The sequence below is a fragment of the Papilio polytes genome, unplaced genomic scaffold (genome assembly GCF_000836215.1).
Source record: "Papilio polytes unplaced genomic scaffold, Ppol_1.0 DF822178.1, whole genome shotgun sequence".
In the NCBI taxonomy this organism is placed as follows: domain Eukaryota; kingdom Metazoa; phylum Arthropoda; class Insecta; order Lepidoptera; family Papilionidae; genus Papilio; species Papilio polytes.
In genome coordinates, this window is record NW_013527026.1 from 5,235,323 (window position 1) to 5,253,137 (window position 17,815).

Consider the following 17,815-nt stretch of genomic DNA (forward strand, 5'->3'; position numbering starts at 1 on the left):
CGATGGCGTGTTTGTGAATCAAATCCCCAACATTTTAGAGGGTCTATCACGAATATTTGCATGATGGTTGCGAGTATTCGTATCGCAATCGATAAAAGTTATATGTGAACTACACAAACCTAATATAAATTTTATTAATGACTAGCGATCTGTCCCAGCTTCGCACGAGTCCAATGCTAATAAGAAAATTTGTTTAATGTGTTTATTATATTATACACTAGCTGGTGCTCGCGACTTTGTCTGTTTGAAATTAATAAATAATAAAATACATAGCCTATATTAAAACAGATAAATTATCTTTCTAACCGTGAAAGAATTTTTAAAATTGGTCCAGCAAATTTTGAGTTGTTTCAATAAATACAAAAACAAAAATACAAATCTCTTATCTTTATTTTAGTAAGATTAGTATAGATATAAATATAATCATACATAGACACAGACAGACAGCGGTAAGCGAATTTGTTTTATGCAAACGTTCTCATGAATATTCCTGATAGCCCCCAATTTATAGTTTGGTTATAATACGATAGTAGCGTTAGCAAGAAAGTCATAATATTTACATGCAGTTTCAGAAATCTCACCATATCGTGATATCGTAAATCTTAAATCTAACAATAGATGGCGTCAGTGGTCATTTTTTAAGACACTGTTTTCTAAATAAAAGTTATCAATTTAAAAACGCTTAGGAGTAATTTTTTTTTGAAACCAGTTCATATTATTCTAAAAGCTAAGTAAATCATTTGAAAAATAGGTTTGCCTATTTTAAACAAAAACTTTTTTAAGTAATTTTACAAAATGTATTTTAAGTTGCTTTTATCAATAATAATTGAATTTCTTGTTGTATATTGTAAAAAGTTTATTAAAAAATTAATTCGTACATTAAAAACGGAACCCCAAAATTAACAGGATGGAAAAGTATTTATATTTTAACGGGGACTCTTCAAAAGCATTAAAGATAAAAATTTGAATAGAATTTCGGGTTTGGGATAATCTTTATTTCCTTTTAAATTGCGCCATCCTTAAAGCTCAATAGAATTTCTGGATACAATTTTGCAAAGTCACTGTATTTTAGTTACAATTGTGTTTTTCTTTTTGTGTTAGTGGTGGACTGTATGTTGGTTTGTAAATAAATGATAGGCTGGTCGATTGGATCATATATTGGTCAAAATATTTACAAGTAGCAATTGATTAAGTGTATGTCTTGTCTTGTGGTCGATAGGAGCGCAACTGGCCGGCGCGTGAGGGTTGCAAGGTGCGTTGCAGTAAAACGCAACACTTGTTTTACGAAAATCCGTGTAATTTTTATGTACATTTTGTTTTATAAGATTTTATAAGATACACTATTTATTTAAATATTCTATTCTAGTAGTATAAAGAGGTAAATTTGTATTTTTGTATTCATTGATATAACTTAAAAACTACTGAGCCAATTAAAAAAATTCTAACGCCGTAAGAAAGGTAATTTATTTGTGAGTAACAGGTTACGCACTTTTACTATTTTTTTAATTTCAAACGGGCGAAGTCGTGTGCAACAGGTAGTTTTAATTAAAGTAAATGTAACGCCGACTCTAGTTTAATATTTGGTTAAAAAAGTTACTTCAAATTACCTTTTTGTATAAAACTAGTTTAATCCAATCTTAATCCTTACATGCTATCCGTATTTATGAAAGTAAAATATCATTTCACCAAACTTTTTAATCGAAACCGTATAATGCGTAACGCGTAAATTTTTTTCAATCCCCAATCACCAATTCACAATACTGAACTCTATGCGGAAAACCGATGTAGGTATTTCAAATATATCGATTAACAGTGGAAAGAAAAGTGGTATACTTAAATGTAGGAACACACACGAGGCGTTGTTGAAAAAAATAATGCACACACGAACCGCTAAAGGCATTGCAGCGTGACGTAGGATAAAAATCATCATCAGAACTAACAAAGTCTCATTGACGAATGAACCACCGATGTAGGTGGTACGTAATTAGGTGACATACAAATGGATTGGTGATTAGTGTAATTGTGTTTGGTGGCAATACAGTGCGTCAAAATGACTGGAATTTATATAATCGCTGTTCTACTCATCGGTCAGATTAGCGCGGAGGTGGTCGAATTAAGTTGCGCCGATAACGCGACCTGTATAAATAATTTGGGTAGGCAGTTGTATACGAGTATAAAGCAACGTAAAACAGTAAGGTTATTCGATTTGATAACTATTGAACCGTTAAGGACTAGAGAATCGAGGTCGTATAAAGGACCATTAACAAGGTTGCTAACAAGCCATGCTATCAGCTTCGATTGGAATGATTTCACCTTCCGACTATCGAATCCCGATGACAAAGATGATTCCATGGATTTAGAAGTGTTCGAGAATAGATCCAATAAAGGTGAGTGTACACTTGACAGTAAGCTTCTACTGTCGTTACATTTGGAAAATAAACTTATAACGAACTTAAGACAATCAGAACCTATAATTCTTATTTGTAACGTTCTTCTTTTACACCGAATTAGTATTAAACTAATTTAAAAGGATAGAACAAAGTCATGCCATAAATGAACAAAGACAATAATAAGTTTTTGCGTCCAAAAGTCACTTTTTAGTATGGACGTAATCATACTGAACTGATACTAAAATAAATGCGAAAGTTTAGATGGATGGATGTTTGTTAGAGTATAAACGGCTGATCGGATTTCGATGAAATTTGGTATAGATATAGGCCAAATTCTGGAAGAATACATAGGCTATTGTCTTTTGTTTTTTTTTTAATTTCAAGCGAACGGAGTCACGCGCGAAAGCTAGTTACGCATATTTTTATAGCAAGTCCTTCAATACGTCCTCCTAAGATTGTCAGAAAAGAAAAAAAAAATTGGCACTTTTTCAAAAAAGTTCGGCTCGTGAGGGAATTGAACCCCCGACCACCATTATTTAAATATTAAACAGGCGCTCTAACCGCTGAGCTAACGAGCCTGCGCATGACTGAGTAAAATGAAATACAGTAATCAATTTTGCGTCCACCTAGTTTGCGCTTTATCCGATAGATGGCGCTTATTTCAAATGTAACTCACTATGGCGTTAGTTCGTGTTTAACAACACTTAATAAAGTATTTAAAAAAGTATGTCGATAATTATTCAATTATACTAGTTATCTAGATCGAATGCGATCTATTTAGATGTATGATATGAATAATTCAGACGGTTTTCTACGGCCGCATGATTCCATCACGCGATCTGAAACAAGTAGTCCATAAAAATTAGATTCATCGTCACAATACGATGACTCTTAACATATACGTAGGATAGATCCGTGTATCCGGTATTAATAAGTATCTTTTTTTTTATAATATAAGGAGGCAAACGAGCAACGGTCACCTGAATCCACCGAAATGGAAAGCGACCGCTGCCCATAAACATCCGCAATTGCAGATGCGTTGCCTACCCTTATTGACGGAGGAGGAGACGCACATAAAGAGGACATTTCCACTTCATATGCGTATCCTCCACCGTCAAATCCACTTTTCCTTTCCATCCTTTTCTCTTAAGAAAAGGGTTGAAAAGGAAAGGGACTAAAATTAGGCCTCCGGCACTACACTCATCAGACGAGATACGGAATTGCTTCCACTTCACGCCTGTTTTCTGTGTGGTCTGGTATTTCATAACTATACCATACGTCAATCTTACTAATATTATAATTGCTAAAGTTTAGAGGGATGGATGGATGGATGAATGTATGTTTGTTAGCTATTATAACTAGCTGTAGCCCGCGACTTTGTCCACCCAATAATAAGATAAAAGAGTAGCCTATATTGAGCCCATCTATGTCAACAAACGCAACTCGCGGACAGACAGAAATAAAAAAAGCGATTTTCATTATCAATAACGCAAATACATCATCTTCCCGGAATCTGGAATTTTTCTTTTGTTATTACAAACAGACACTCCAATTTTATTATACGTCAATTTTCAATACATACAAAAATATAAACTTTTTTATAATAATAGTATAGTTGGAAAAAAATAAGAATATAGTAGATAAAATAGAATTATGATAGTCCTCTACTCCTTCGTACCATTTTCTTAAGATCGTGGGCGTCGCCAGCCAATAAACTAGACTAGGTCTAGGGATACTTTCCATTGCTATGGACTCTTATAATTTTTTCTTACATTTTTTCTACATTTTTAGACTCACTAAAGATGAAAGAAAATCTGAAAGAGCTTTGTTACATTTTTGGTTAGGTTATATCAAAATTATACGATAAAATAGCTTTATAATTTTGATCACAGTTGTAAGAGTTGGTTTACTCCACGTTAACAGCTTCACATTGTTAGACCAATGGGATAAGTTTTTACGCGTTCGTATTTCACTGCCGTTGTCTCGTAAAGTCGTGCGATAAAAGCATTACGTAGCAACCCTTCCGCATCTGATAAAAGTGATACCATACGGCTACCCACGTGTAATGTAAAACATCGACTATAAAAATTTATTACGTCATAAAATTTACGATCTCGACGACTTTGGCAGGTATATATACGCTGCGTAAAACTATTCTCATAGTACCTTGTTTTCTAAGCCTGAACATTTTAAAACGAATTGCATTTCACACTAAAACTCTTAAACATCTCGATATGTCCAAATAATTACGTAGTAACTATTATTAATGTAGTACAAGCTTTAGCCCGCGACTTCGTCCGCGTGGAATAAAAAAAAACATAAGTAAGTAGCATGTTCCTTCCAGACTACGCTCTACATCTATACCAAATTTCATCGAGATCCGTTCAGCCGTTTAGGCTACAAACTCTAACAAACATCCACCTAAACTTTCACATTTATAATATAATATTAGTAAGATAATAAGATTAAAAACTATGGACGTAGAGCGCGTGTTATGAATCTTAGATGGCTAGATGACGTCATACAAGATCTTTAGAATATCGGCGTCAAAGGCTGGTCAAAAGGCCCAAAAACAAATATGGCGAAATTGACTGTTCCAGACCCAAACTCTCCGTTGCAGTGCCTCAGTTGATGATGCTTTAAAACTTTTATATTATTAAAATATGTTTGAAGTATTATTTAATACTTATAATATACAATATCATTGCATTTAATCTTACAAAATTTCAGGAAACAATTGAATTACGTAATGGCCGCCATGTTTGACATGAGTTTCATTTGTTTCACATGAATTTTGGACGGTAATACACTTTCCAGTAAAACAAAGTAGTAACTGGCATAACAGATTATGGCATGTGCTACCATGTAGTATTATGCGTATACGCATGCCAGTAAAATGTCAACTAGATCTTATGAAACGAGATACGACTGTCATATTGAATAAATCTCAGTCCATTTTTCCAACTAAAAGTAACTATAAGAGCGGGCGTACAGTTTTGACTAAATTATCGTTCAAATGTTCTGCGATTGTCGATTGTTTAGCAACCAATTCAACTGTTTAGTTGCACAATTAAAATCGAGTAGTATGCAACTCCATATAGGCTCATAGGAATCAAAGCGAGACTAAACAGTTGTGCGTTTTTAGTTGAAGGTGTTCGCACGCTCTTAATTGTATTGTATCAACTAAGAAGTTTTGTTAAGAACAAAATTAGTACAGTGCTGTATAATTGGCGCAACTCTAGATTATCATATAAACGTCACGTCCCTAGCTGACAGCTGTCAATGTCACTAAAAGGATGAATATTGGCACGCATCCTGACTCCTGACGAGAAGTGTTGCTCTGAGTTTAAAGCGACAGTATCAATTAAATAAGTTGTCTAAAACAACTTAGTCACTTAGCGCCCGTCGCAAGTTAGAATTATGTAAATTACGGCTCCATCTAAGTATAACTTATCTTTGTTTTTCAGATGAACCAGAAACAGTACCAAAGAAGACAGCTGTTAAAGCAGAAGACGAGTCCGAAGACAAATTACCAAAGAGTCGTATCAGTAAGTAAATTTTAGACAAAATTACTAGTGTCATATTTTTAAAATTGACTACAGCAGTCGTTTTGCACCAAGGTATAAGTATAAATTAAAAATACCGTAATCTATAATACTCAAGGGAAGAGTGCGACTCGAACTAGAATTATCTCACTTGTAGAAATAATTGTTTACGTATTGCTTTAAGGGCGGGGTTAGGCGACCGCCCAGGGCGAACAGAAAAAGCTACAAGTTTGCCAAGATTGTTACGCCCTCCCCTCAAAGCTGGATAAATTTGAGAAATCGTTAAAACTATTCCATAACATAAGAGTGTTACGGCCAAATATTGAAACGAATTTTACATAGCTCGCAACGTGAGCACCTCTTACAATCTGATAGACGTTAAAGAAAATAATTTAGATTTAAATCATAGCCTTATCATTTAGGACGCTGTTACACTTACATGTTTAAATAACGTTTCAGTATTTGGTCGATAACCTCCTACAACTTTCAACATAGCAAAGAAACTAAGCTACAAATTTACATTCAAAAAACATAGGTGCAAAATTTAATTCTATTCATTGCGTTAATATGAAAATATCAGAGGTAAAATTATAATTAACATTTGAATAATACAATAATCGTTCATGTAGATAAATTCACATCAATTGTTACTAGAAATTTGACCGCAAAACGCTTTAATGAAGTTCGAAATAGACTATAGAGGTCGGTGTTTTCCGCAAACGCTTTACTGAAGTGTATGTTAGATGCCAAAGGTAAAGAAAATGTTGTAATTAATTAGCAGAAATATTGTTATAACATTTCTAAAATAAACATAAAACACGTGTATAGAGAAACTCCTAATTTATTCGATTGTATAATAATACAAAAGGTAATTTCAAAAACCATTCTTTAGCGCTATTGTATATGCAATTTACCTTTTCTCATTACCGGAATAAGACTCAACAATCTTTGAATTTTATCCTATTATTTTTACCTTCATAAATATCGCTTATAAAATTACTATTTAAGTATACTTGATTCTTGAAATCTACACATGTAATAAAATTGGAATGTCTGTTTGTTATATCAAAAGAAAAATTCCAGATTTCGGGAAAATGATGTATTTGCGTTGCTGATAATTAAAATCGCATTTTAAATAATTTGTCTGTCTGTCCGCAAGCCGCGTTTGTTCCGGGTAATCTGTGAAACGGCTGGGCCGATTTCGGCCGCACTTTCACTGAAGGGTCTCTGACATAGAGGGGCTTATTATATGCTACTTTTTTATCTTAATATTGCGTAGACGAAGTCGTGGGCAACAGCTACTTATAGGTAAATGTATAGACGTGTGTTTGGGCAAAATTTTCTTTTTAAACAAATGCGAAATGAGGTCACGCGCGTCTTTTGCTGTTGTATAAATATTTAGGGATGGGTGGAGGCATTTTTAACGTAAGTTCCTACCAAAAGGTTATCTCTGTTTTTTCCTTTCCTTTTTGTGAGTTTACACATGTATTTTATATGTCAGTGATGTTTATTTAAAAATAAACAGTTTGACTACATAGAGATAAGGTTTTCATGCTTTATTCCAGAAAAAGTCAACTACCGAGGAACTGACCGTCATTTATTTCACATGTTTTGCCACGAAACGTTGGAGACATAAACAAGAAAGTGTTAAGATTGAATATGGATGGTTACAAAGGTAGAGGAAGTCCGAAGGAAGTATGGATGGATTGTGTGAAAGAGGATATGCTTAAGAAAGGAGTGAATTCAGATATAACGGCTGGTAACGATGTATGGAAGAGCAGCACATACTGTGCCGATCCTCCGTAAAGGACAAGGGCAAGTTGATGATGAGGAACTGACCGTCATATAAATAATAATAAAAGTTTTCTATTAACAATTACACGGATTTTAATAATTCTACACATGATTAAAGAGTACAGAGTGTAGATTTACTAGGATAGTGTAAAAACGCTATTGAAAATCTACATCTCCAGTAACAACTAGCTCTTTCATGCGGCTTCATATACATGAAATTATAAGATCTTTATTTAATTTTTTACATTTGTAAAATTTTCAATGGCAAATGTCAAAATTCAGATGCACAAATAGCAACCTTGCCTTGCCAACCTTAATGTTGGCAGCTTGTAGTTTAGGGCCCCTTTCCCACAGAAAGGTTTTTCCAATTTATTTACCCCGTAAGTTTTATAGCGCCAAAATGTATAGCCTAAAGCGTGTGGTGTGTGAAGGGATTTTTATTAAAGGGAGAATTATTAAAAAGAATACCATGATCGCTGACATCCTATGTCACGAAGTAATGTGTGTTTATGCTTAAATAGTGTACCTAGATAAACTTGAAAGTCCACCTTGAAAATCGCTGCATCTTCGCATGACGATCTTTTTATCTCCTCGCTGTCCCCTAACGGCTAAAATCTACGCTATTTACTTTACCTCGTATGCGAAGGTCGTAATATCATTTTGTTCGTCAGTTTTTTTTATATTATAAGGTGGCAAACGAGCGGCCACCTGAATCCGCCGGAATGGAAAGCGACCGCTGCCCATAAACATCCCCAATTGCAGATGCGTTGCCTATTCTTAATTAACAGAGAAGAAGACGCACATAAAGGGGACATTTCCCCTTTATATGCGTCTTCTCCTGTGCGACTTTTCCTTCCCATCCTTTCCTTTTAAGAAAAGGGTGAAAAGGGAAAGTAAATAAAATAAGAATATGCTTAGATATGAAGTAAATTGACATTGTTGAATTTAAAACGATCTGGAATACATTGGATTCCTTTCAAGTTGTTGCGAATAATTTATGTGTTTTCACCTCGCGGTTCTCGGTAGCGATCTCTAAGTTTGCGTGACACACAAGTATTTACACGTCCCGTTCACTTTCTTTCTGCTCTCAGATATTTACATTTTATCACGAATTGTAGCATTTTTTCATGTTTAGTTGAATTAAATTTCTTTAAATCCAGGAATTAATTAAATTAGGATTTATCCATATTTAATTCTATCTTAAATAAGCATTTACAAAACGTTATAATACTCATTTTTTATACTATTTAGGAACAACTTAGCAGCCTATCTCATTGGAACAATTTGAGTTTTTAATGTCAACTTTTTTGGTAAGTTAAATTTGTAGAAATGAAAAAAAAAATGTGTTATTACGTTACAATATATGTTCGATTATTATCAAACTAGCTGTTGCTCGCAACTCCGTCCGCGTAGAATTAAAATAGAAATAAGCCTATCTCATATAACTCACAACTTAGCTTTTTAATAGTGAATACATTTTTAATATCAGCCCAGTAGTTTTTGAGTTATTTCAATACATACAAACATACGAATCTTTCCTCTTTATAACACTAGTATAGATTAATTGCTTATTAACTTTTCTTTCTTTTGTAAACAATCAGCTTATTCTAAAGATATCTTTATTCTTATATTACCAGGAATTCGTCATAAAAAGGGAATTAGTACAAATACGAGTAAACACGAAATATCGTAAAATGTACGACCACTTAATACACAGTCGTAAAATAGTTACCATACTCGTATCTTATCTGTGTACAGAATGTAACAATTCTCCTTCAGTAAGCTATCTTGATTTGATATCATTTTACGATAGTATTCTCTCTCAAGAATAATGACATGTTTTGATACACAGTTGCAAAATCTATACTATTATAATAAAGCGTAAACACACACTTCTTTGTTGCCTAAGATATCAGCAATTGCAGCATATTTTTGAATATCTCCTTTTTTAATAAAAATCCATACACTTTTGTTACGCTTTAGGCTATATACTTTTAAGCCATTAAAATTAGGGGGTAAATATTTTGCATAAAAACCCTAATGTGGGAAAGAGACCATAAATTGTTGCCAACATCAAGGAATGGTTTGTCATCATGTCATGTCATTTGCAATTGATAATTTGACACGCGTAAACAATAAAATGAAATCTTCATAATTTTATGCGGATGAAGTCGCACGGGAACAGCTAGTATTAGATACATATAAATACTAGCTTTTGCTCGCGACTCCGTCCACGTGGCATTCAAAAATAGCTTTATTAATTTTCCCTTTGGAAGGGGGACTGGTATCCATACTAGGGAGGTGCCCCGTGTGAAGGATCACCAGGCCCTTGCCCGACAGACCACTATCAATCTTACAAAACCAAAAAAAAATAAATAAAAAAACATAATTAACACAAAAGTATCCTATGTGTTCCTTCAGACTACTACATCTAGGCCAAATATCAAGACACTATCAGCAGTTTAGGTGTCAAATTCTAGCAAACATCTATCCATCTAAACTTACACATTTACAATATTAGTAAGAATTAAGATAAATAGATAGGCAATTGTTTGGAAATAACAATTTGCTTCGATAATATTTAAAGGCGCCTTGGATAGATAGTCAAGTCTACTGCTATTATTAGTTTAAAAATTTCACCGCGACCGACTGCAACCAACAGTATCGAAACGACGAAAATCAAGGTACAAAATACCACAGTTTACAGCCTATCCATTAAGAGAGGTCAACCGATTACAACTTTTAAATATGTAACGTCTTCTATACTAATGTTGAAAAGAGGAAAGATTTGCATTTTTGTATGTATTGAAATACCTCAAAAACTACAAGGCCGATTTCAAAAATTCTTTGACCATTAAAAAGCTACGATATTAGTGAGTAACATAGGCTATGTTTATTTTTAATTTCATGCGTGCGAAGTCGTGAAAAACATCTAGTAAGTTATAAGGCCACGGTTTAACTCCAAACTCTATTGGCTAACATTAGTTTCAGTGTTCGTCAAGATAATTTTCCATGTTAAATTTTCCATGTTAAATTTTTATCCATGTTAAATTTTCCATAATATTTTTTTCCAATGTTAAATTTTTATCTGTGTAACGTCTATGAATATTCAGTGACATTTAGAAATATAACAATAAATTAGGCTATAGTTAAATGGATTTACGAAGCCCTCAACAACTCCCTATCAACAAACAAATAATTTCTTTAGATCGTAAATCTCAATGAATACAAATTTACAAGTTAGTAGGTAGCACTTAAAAACAACGTTAACAGAATAGAATCGATAAGTCGTAAATTATTACTTAATGTAAACAAAGTGCTTACGCTTTTATAGTTTTATGATTTGTGTCAGAAGAAATATCAAACTAAATCTATTTGAATCAATTTATTTAATTCAATAAAAGTTGAGATAGGGTACTGAGAAAATAAATCTGATCGAAAGTTGGAAATTTATGATTTCAAAGTGAACTTTGAATCTTCTTCTTCTTCGTATGTTCATTGCTGAAGTTCGTGCTTGCCGTGGCAAGCCTTTACCGTTTCATCTACCAGCTGCCTCCACGCCGCCCTGTCTTCGGCTCCTCTCAGGGCAGTCGGGATGTTGAGTCCCAGTATGGACTGCACTTGATCGGTCCATCGGGTAGGTGAACGCACCCGTGACCTTTTGCCCTCAATTTTTCCAACCACTAACTTTGAATACAGTTAACTAATCTACGTTTTATTTTTAAATATTATTATTTAATCTAATAAACATACGAAGGAATACACCAATTGGGAATTGAATTGCGAAATATTTTTTCACGCATGAAAATTTCCACATGAAGAATTTCTGTGAATGTTTTTCAAAGTTTTTTTTTTACTGGAGTAAGCCATGTTATAAATATAAGCACTTTTTTAAGTTATAAAATAATTATTTTAATTAACACCATACAAAAACATGAATATAATGGACATGTTATGCGACGAAATGATGGGGACATAAACCAGAAAGTGTTGAGATTGAATGTGGATGGCTACAAAGGAAGAGGAAGACCGAAGAAAGTATGGATGGATTGTGTGAAAGAAGATATGCTTAAGAAAGGAGTGGATTCAGATATGACGGCTGATAGAGATGTATGGAAGAGCAGCACATACTGTGCCGACCCTCCGTAAGGGATAAGGGCAAGTGGATGATGATGAAAAGCATGAATATAATATTATTAGAACACTAAGAGAGACTTAATATACCAGTAGAAAATGGCAGTGCAGTGCAGGGTAATGTGGAGCAACCGCCCAGGGCGCTGGACGTAAAAGGATGCCATATTCCCCAGATGTAAAGTAACGCTACATGCGCATTTTTTTGTAAAGTTTTGTATTGCAGTTACGGGCACCGTAAAAATCTTGCCCAGAGCTCTGGAAATGCTAAAATTAGAAAATGGTATATTACTCATACTGATTATGAAATAATCGCTCTGAGTAAGATAGGACATCTATGCTAATATTATAAAGAGGAAAGATTTGTATTTGTGTGTATTCGATTCATGAATCGTAAAAACACATTTACACTTTTACACACACTTTTACATGTAAAAACTACTGGGTCGATTATAAAAATTCTTTCACCATTAGAAAGGTAATTTATCTGTGAGTAAAATAGGCTACATTTTTACTATTTTATTTAATTTCACACAGGGGAAGTCGCGAGCAATCTTACTAATATTATAAAAGCGAAAGTTTAGATGAACGGATGTTTGTTAGAGTTTGTAGCTTAGACGGCCCACAGATCTCGATGAAATTTGTCATAGTCGTAGAGGATAGGCTGGAAGAACACATAGACTTTAATTTTTTTGTTTTAATTCTACGTAGGCGGAGTCGCGGGCAAAAGCTAGTTATTTATAAACTAAACACTAATTTAGCAAATTCCGTCCTGAAGACGATATTATCGGCTTTTCTTTTTCTTCGCAGTTTTTACTTTCAAATATAAAAAGTTACCATGTTTTACCGCAATATGCTGAGGGTTTTATACATTTGGTAAAACTATATACTGAGTTATTCAAGATTATAGATCCACACTTGGATGAACAAGCGTCACTTTCCTAGATCCGGTTGTTAACGGATATGACACAGAAATCGACTCGACCGTTACTAACAATCTTGCAATTAAAATAGAAAACAGTGAAAATATATCATAGAGTTGAAATTAATTAACAGAATCATTTTGACGGTTCAGGACAATATAAATTGTCTCAGCAAAATTGTCTTAATATTTCATCGTCTTTTAGTATTAACTAGCTGTTCCCGTGGGATTTCATCAGCATAAAATTATTTTATTGTTTACATGTGTCAAATTGTCAATAGCAAATGTCAAAATGACATGACAAGACAAAACTTGGCAATCTTGCTTCCCTGATGTTGGCAGCAACTTATGGTCTCTTTCTCACATTAGGGTTTTTATACAAAATATTTACACCCTAAGTTTAATGGCGTGAAAATATATAGCCTTAAGCGTGAGGTAAGTGTAGGGCTTTTTATTAAAAAAAAGAGTTATTCAATAATATGCTGTGATTGCTGTCATCTTAGGCAACAAAGATGTGTGTGTTTACGCTTTATTGTAATAGTATAGATAACACGCTTTTGCTCGTGACATCGTCAGCGTGGAAAAAACAAAAGTAAGTAGCCTATGTGTTCTTCCAGACTATCCTCTATAACAAATTTAATCGAGATCCTTTCAGCAGTTTAGGCTACAAACTACGTTTTGTCGATTTTCATAGAAAATTTAATTTAGTTCAAAATTGAGGGATTACAGTTTAGTTAAATAGTCTTTGGAAATTACTACTTTTATTGTGCGAAATTTTCTTTAACAACGATATCTATTAATGGAGTTGTTCTTGTTTTATTAAAAAGTATAACTTCGAATACAATTTCTAATGCAATTTTACCTCTTACATCAAAATACGGTAAACAATAAAAGTTGTTTTACGAGCTTTTAAAATTTTCCTCTACCTTAGCACGTATTTTTTATCTTCATGATAATAATTCCCATACATTATAACGCCACGCTTGTTTCTCCGTACATTAGCTTAATAGCGGCCAGACACGTCAGGTGTTGTAAGATTTTAATCTAGCAGGTTAAAACCACATGCATAACCAAGTTTCAAAGTATACACAACTGCAAACTTTAGTTCCACACGTGTTAGAGTTGCCTGTAGATTTTGCTTGTAAGGTCAAAACAGTTTGGAAAATTCTAACGTGTGTTGTCAGCATTATAGCCACCCTAACCTTCCTTCTAACGAGGGGAATGCGTTTCGAATTCTGATCTTATTACTCCCTCAATTTCATACAAGATTGTAGATATTAAGTATGTTTGATAAGCTGTTACGTACAAGAAATTTATTTTTTTCTGTATAAAATTAAATGCGTCTCGTTTACTCACTAAAAGCTTTTTCTTTGTCAAGATAAAATATTTATTAACCAATGTTCCATTTAAAACATCTTTGTAGCGCTAAATCTGTAAACCCTTGGTTATTTTCCACCTTCTACATTATTTTTAACTATGATACGTGACATTTTAAACAAGAATATTGACATGTTGATTAAAAAACCAATAAAAGACAACCAGTTAAGGTCTTAGATTTATAAAAAATGATTACCAAACTATAAGATGACAAATGAGCCAGCGGCTATATGAATTTAAAAGCGACCGATGCCCATAGACATCCACAAATACAGAGCTGTAAGCACAGTAAGACGGAATTAAAAAAAAAACATCTTACTATTTTCCAGAGAGAAAACGACCGAAGAAGAAGGTCCTTCAAGCAGTTATACCACTTCTGTTCGGCATGAAGTCAACTGGCGCCATTTTATTTGCCATGGCTCTGGTGACTGCGATTACTATGAAAGCATTCTTCGCAAGTAAACTGGCCCTTCTTGTTACGATAGGCATGGCTATGAAGAAGTTATACGAAAGTTATAGTAATGGGTGAGTATTACAGACAGTTATACATAAGGTTTATACATATTTAATGGACTTAGCGGGAAATTTTCGAGAAAATATTAATAATTTTACCAACAAAATCATCATAGGTTTGGACAGCAATTTCAGGTGTAAAGTACATCAAGAATTTTGTTGATGAAATTAGGAATATTCTCTCGAATTTTTTTTAATCTAGACTCACAAGTCAGAGAAGTAATTAATCTCATATCTGGATGTTATAAGTAGAGGAGTTCATTAAACTAGAAGTAGTTTCTTTCAAGAACATGTCACTGGGAATGCATTTTAGATTTAATTATAAAAACTATATAGTTAACTAATAATTAGATAAGATGTACTGTATGACACAACATTAGACTAGACTTCACATGTTGACTCACTAATTGACAAATAACTTTGACTGACACTTGACTCACTATTTTGACTATGTAGATCACATCACTACGTAGTTTAGAACTTAGAGAAAAAGCAATAAACCTAAGACTAGACAAATATCAACACAATTCGATATACTAATGATGTGGAACTCTAAAGAACGAAATATTGGACATATTGAAATACTTCAATTTCACTTGTATGAATTTAGCATTTAAAATTGACATTATTGAAACCGTGACCAAACAGTACGACGGAAATACGACACATGACCAAACAGAAAAACGATTGATGCAGATAAAATTACTGACCAATAAAATTTCTTTGAATTGCAGCATCGGTATGCCAAATAATCCGTATCTATACTCGCAATATCCGATCGATTTTCCGAGCGCATCATCGCAAGCGTACTCCGTAAATGGAGTCAACACGCAATTTGCTTCCCCAGACATATATAATCCCACGGCCTTGGGTTCCCAATCTCATTCGCATGAGATACATCAGAACGAAGTCACTGCACAGCAGTCGCAGCAAGCGCCGACCTTACTGCTAAACTCGACAAGATCCGCTTCAGAAAGATGGGATGGTAAGTCAAAATTACTCAAATTTCTCGAACCGATTCTCGGCTCAGTAAGAAACGTATTCGAGCCCCTCGCAAACGTCTTCTACGCGATGCCGGCAACATTCCGCGGACTCAACTCTGATGTTACCACAGCTAGCAGTGAAACGAACGCAGATGAAAATATGAAAGAATTCCTAATACCTCAACCGAGACATATAGCTCAAAGGAAAATGAATTACAGAATGGCACCGAGAACGAAAAAATACACCGAACTGAAAGTAAACTTGGAAAGACTAAGGCAAAATAAGGATTTACCCGACTATTTAAAAACAAAAAAATATAAATATAATTATCCTCTAACATATTACTATCCTAGAGTGAAATATTTTGTTAATCCTAATACATTTACAAAGCCCAATAACAGTCGTTTGTCACAATATCGAAAAGAAACTATAAGAAGAAATGAAACGATATCAAAAAACGAGAATGATTTTTTTACCGAATCAACTGATTGGAAGCCTATTATTATGCCAATCAGAAATGCTACATTAAAAGTAAACGATAAGAATAATAAAACAAAAAAAGGTAATAAAAAAAACATAAGGCGAAAAAATAAACGATCCAAAAGAGATATTAAGAAAGAGTTAGTTACTAATCCTTTCTACGAGACAGAATTAGATAACGATAGAAAAATATTTGCTGTTGGTAGAGGATTTCTTACTATTTTCGGTAGCGGTCTTTACGAATTCATCATTGATCCTATGTCTGTTATTTTCAAACACGCTGGTGAGATCACTAAAGATTTCTTAGAAGCTTCAACAAAAAAGAAAAAACCACCACCGTATTATTCCGTAGCTTATAACATGGTAATGTATAGTTTAGATGCTATTGCTGGTATGTTTGATATTACTAATGTACTTAAAGAACAATATATCGGAAATCTTGTAAAAAAGAAAAATAAAAGTAAGAATAAAGTAAAAGATAAGAAGCAGAAACCAAAAATTAAAATAACTAGCAAATTTTAAACACCAACGTAACAAAAGCAATAAGATTTCGTCCAATTAGAATATTTGATGTAATAAGATGGAAATTGTATAGTGATTGCATTTATTCAAGCATTTAGATTTAGATGTAAATGGTGATGGGTTCTAAAATTAGTTCAGAGTTTCGGATATTGTAAATATTCTATAGGTAATTTTGTAGATTGTTCAATACATTTACTTGACAATTGTTTTATTTCAAAGCATACAGATCTTGTTAAAATGGGACTACTGTCACACGTATGTAAAACCATATTCTTGTCTTTATTTTTTCAAAGGAAAAGTAAAGGATGCAAATATGTTTTCTTATATGTCGGTAGTGGAACCCCACCCTGACTGTATTTAAAACTTGTATTGCTAATGAAATAAGAAAATTGTCGATGAGATACGCAAGTTATATTTGCAAAGAGAATTTTCGTCGTATAATAATGATTGTATTATGCAGGGTACCGGGGACGTCCAATGTTTTATGGAACCTCGCGCGCTACTTCAGAATCATATTTGGCTTACCAGAAATCCCGCCGCTAAGCAATTCAGCGTCGATGTCGATGCCAATGTACGCAATGCCACAAATGTACGGCCCGACAATGCCGATGCCTACAATGGCCATGCCAACTAATCAATAACAAAATTGGACATCTGGATATAACCTTTGGAGAGAATGGACCAAGTGGCTTTAATTTGTGACCGCTCTATGTCAGATTGCCACGTCGGTAACTTGGTCCCTTCAGTTTAACGAGAGCGACGTGGTAATCTGACATTTAAGCTATTGATAAGCAGTCGCAGTGCTTTAAGTTAGCCGACCTTATTCTTAAATGTGAAGTTCCTTGATTCTTAACTTAAACCGGTCAAGTTAGCTTAAAGCATTGTATGACTCTCCCGTCCTTAATAAAATACTAAGTAAATCTTCGTAGTTTAAATCTGAAATCGTAGCGCGAGCCCGTCGACTTTATTTATTTTGATATTAGTTTAATTTATTTTATTTTTAAGGTATGTTGTAAGATTATTTATTCTGCACTGAAAGAAATAAAATATGAAATTATACATTCTTTTAATTTACGAAATACAAGTTATCGCTCGCGAATTCGTTCGCATGGAATGAAAAAAAAACATACAGACGAATTGAGTACCTCCTTCTTTTG

General features: G+C 33.7%; 1 protein-coding gene and 1 non-coding gene across 2 annotated transcripts; one reads left to right on the forward strand and one right to left on the reverse strand.

Moving 5' to 3' along the window:
- The first annotated feature begins 1,937 nt into the window (after positions 1 to 1,937).
- On the forward strand, positions 1,938 to 17,579 carry LOC106106733. The gene is made up of 5 exons (XM_013287376.1): positions 1,938 to 2,387; positions 5,858 to 5,938; positions 14,489 to 14,684; positions 15,407 to 15,657; positions 17,119 to 17,579. Exons 1-5 carry the CDS (start codon positions 2,051 to 2,053, stop codon positions 17,199 to 17,201), a joined length of 948 nt encoding a protein of 315 aa, XP_013142830.1. The 5' UTR covers positions 1,938 to 2,050; the 3' UTR covers positions 17,202 to 17,579.
- Positions 2,890 to 2,968, reverse strand: Trnai-aau. Its single transcript is given in 2 exon segments — positions 2,890 to 2,925; positions 2,932 to 2,968. It is a non-coding gene; the product is annotated as a tRNA-Ile (tRNA).
- Positions 17,580 to 17,815: the final 236 nt, after the last annotated feature.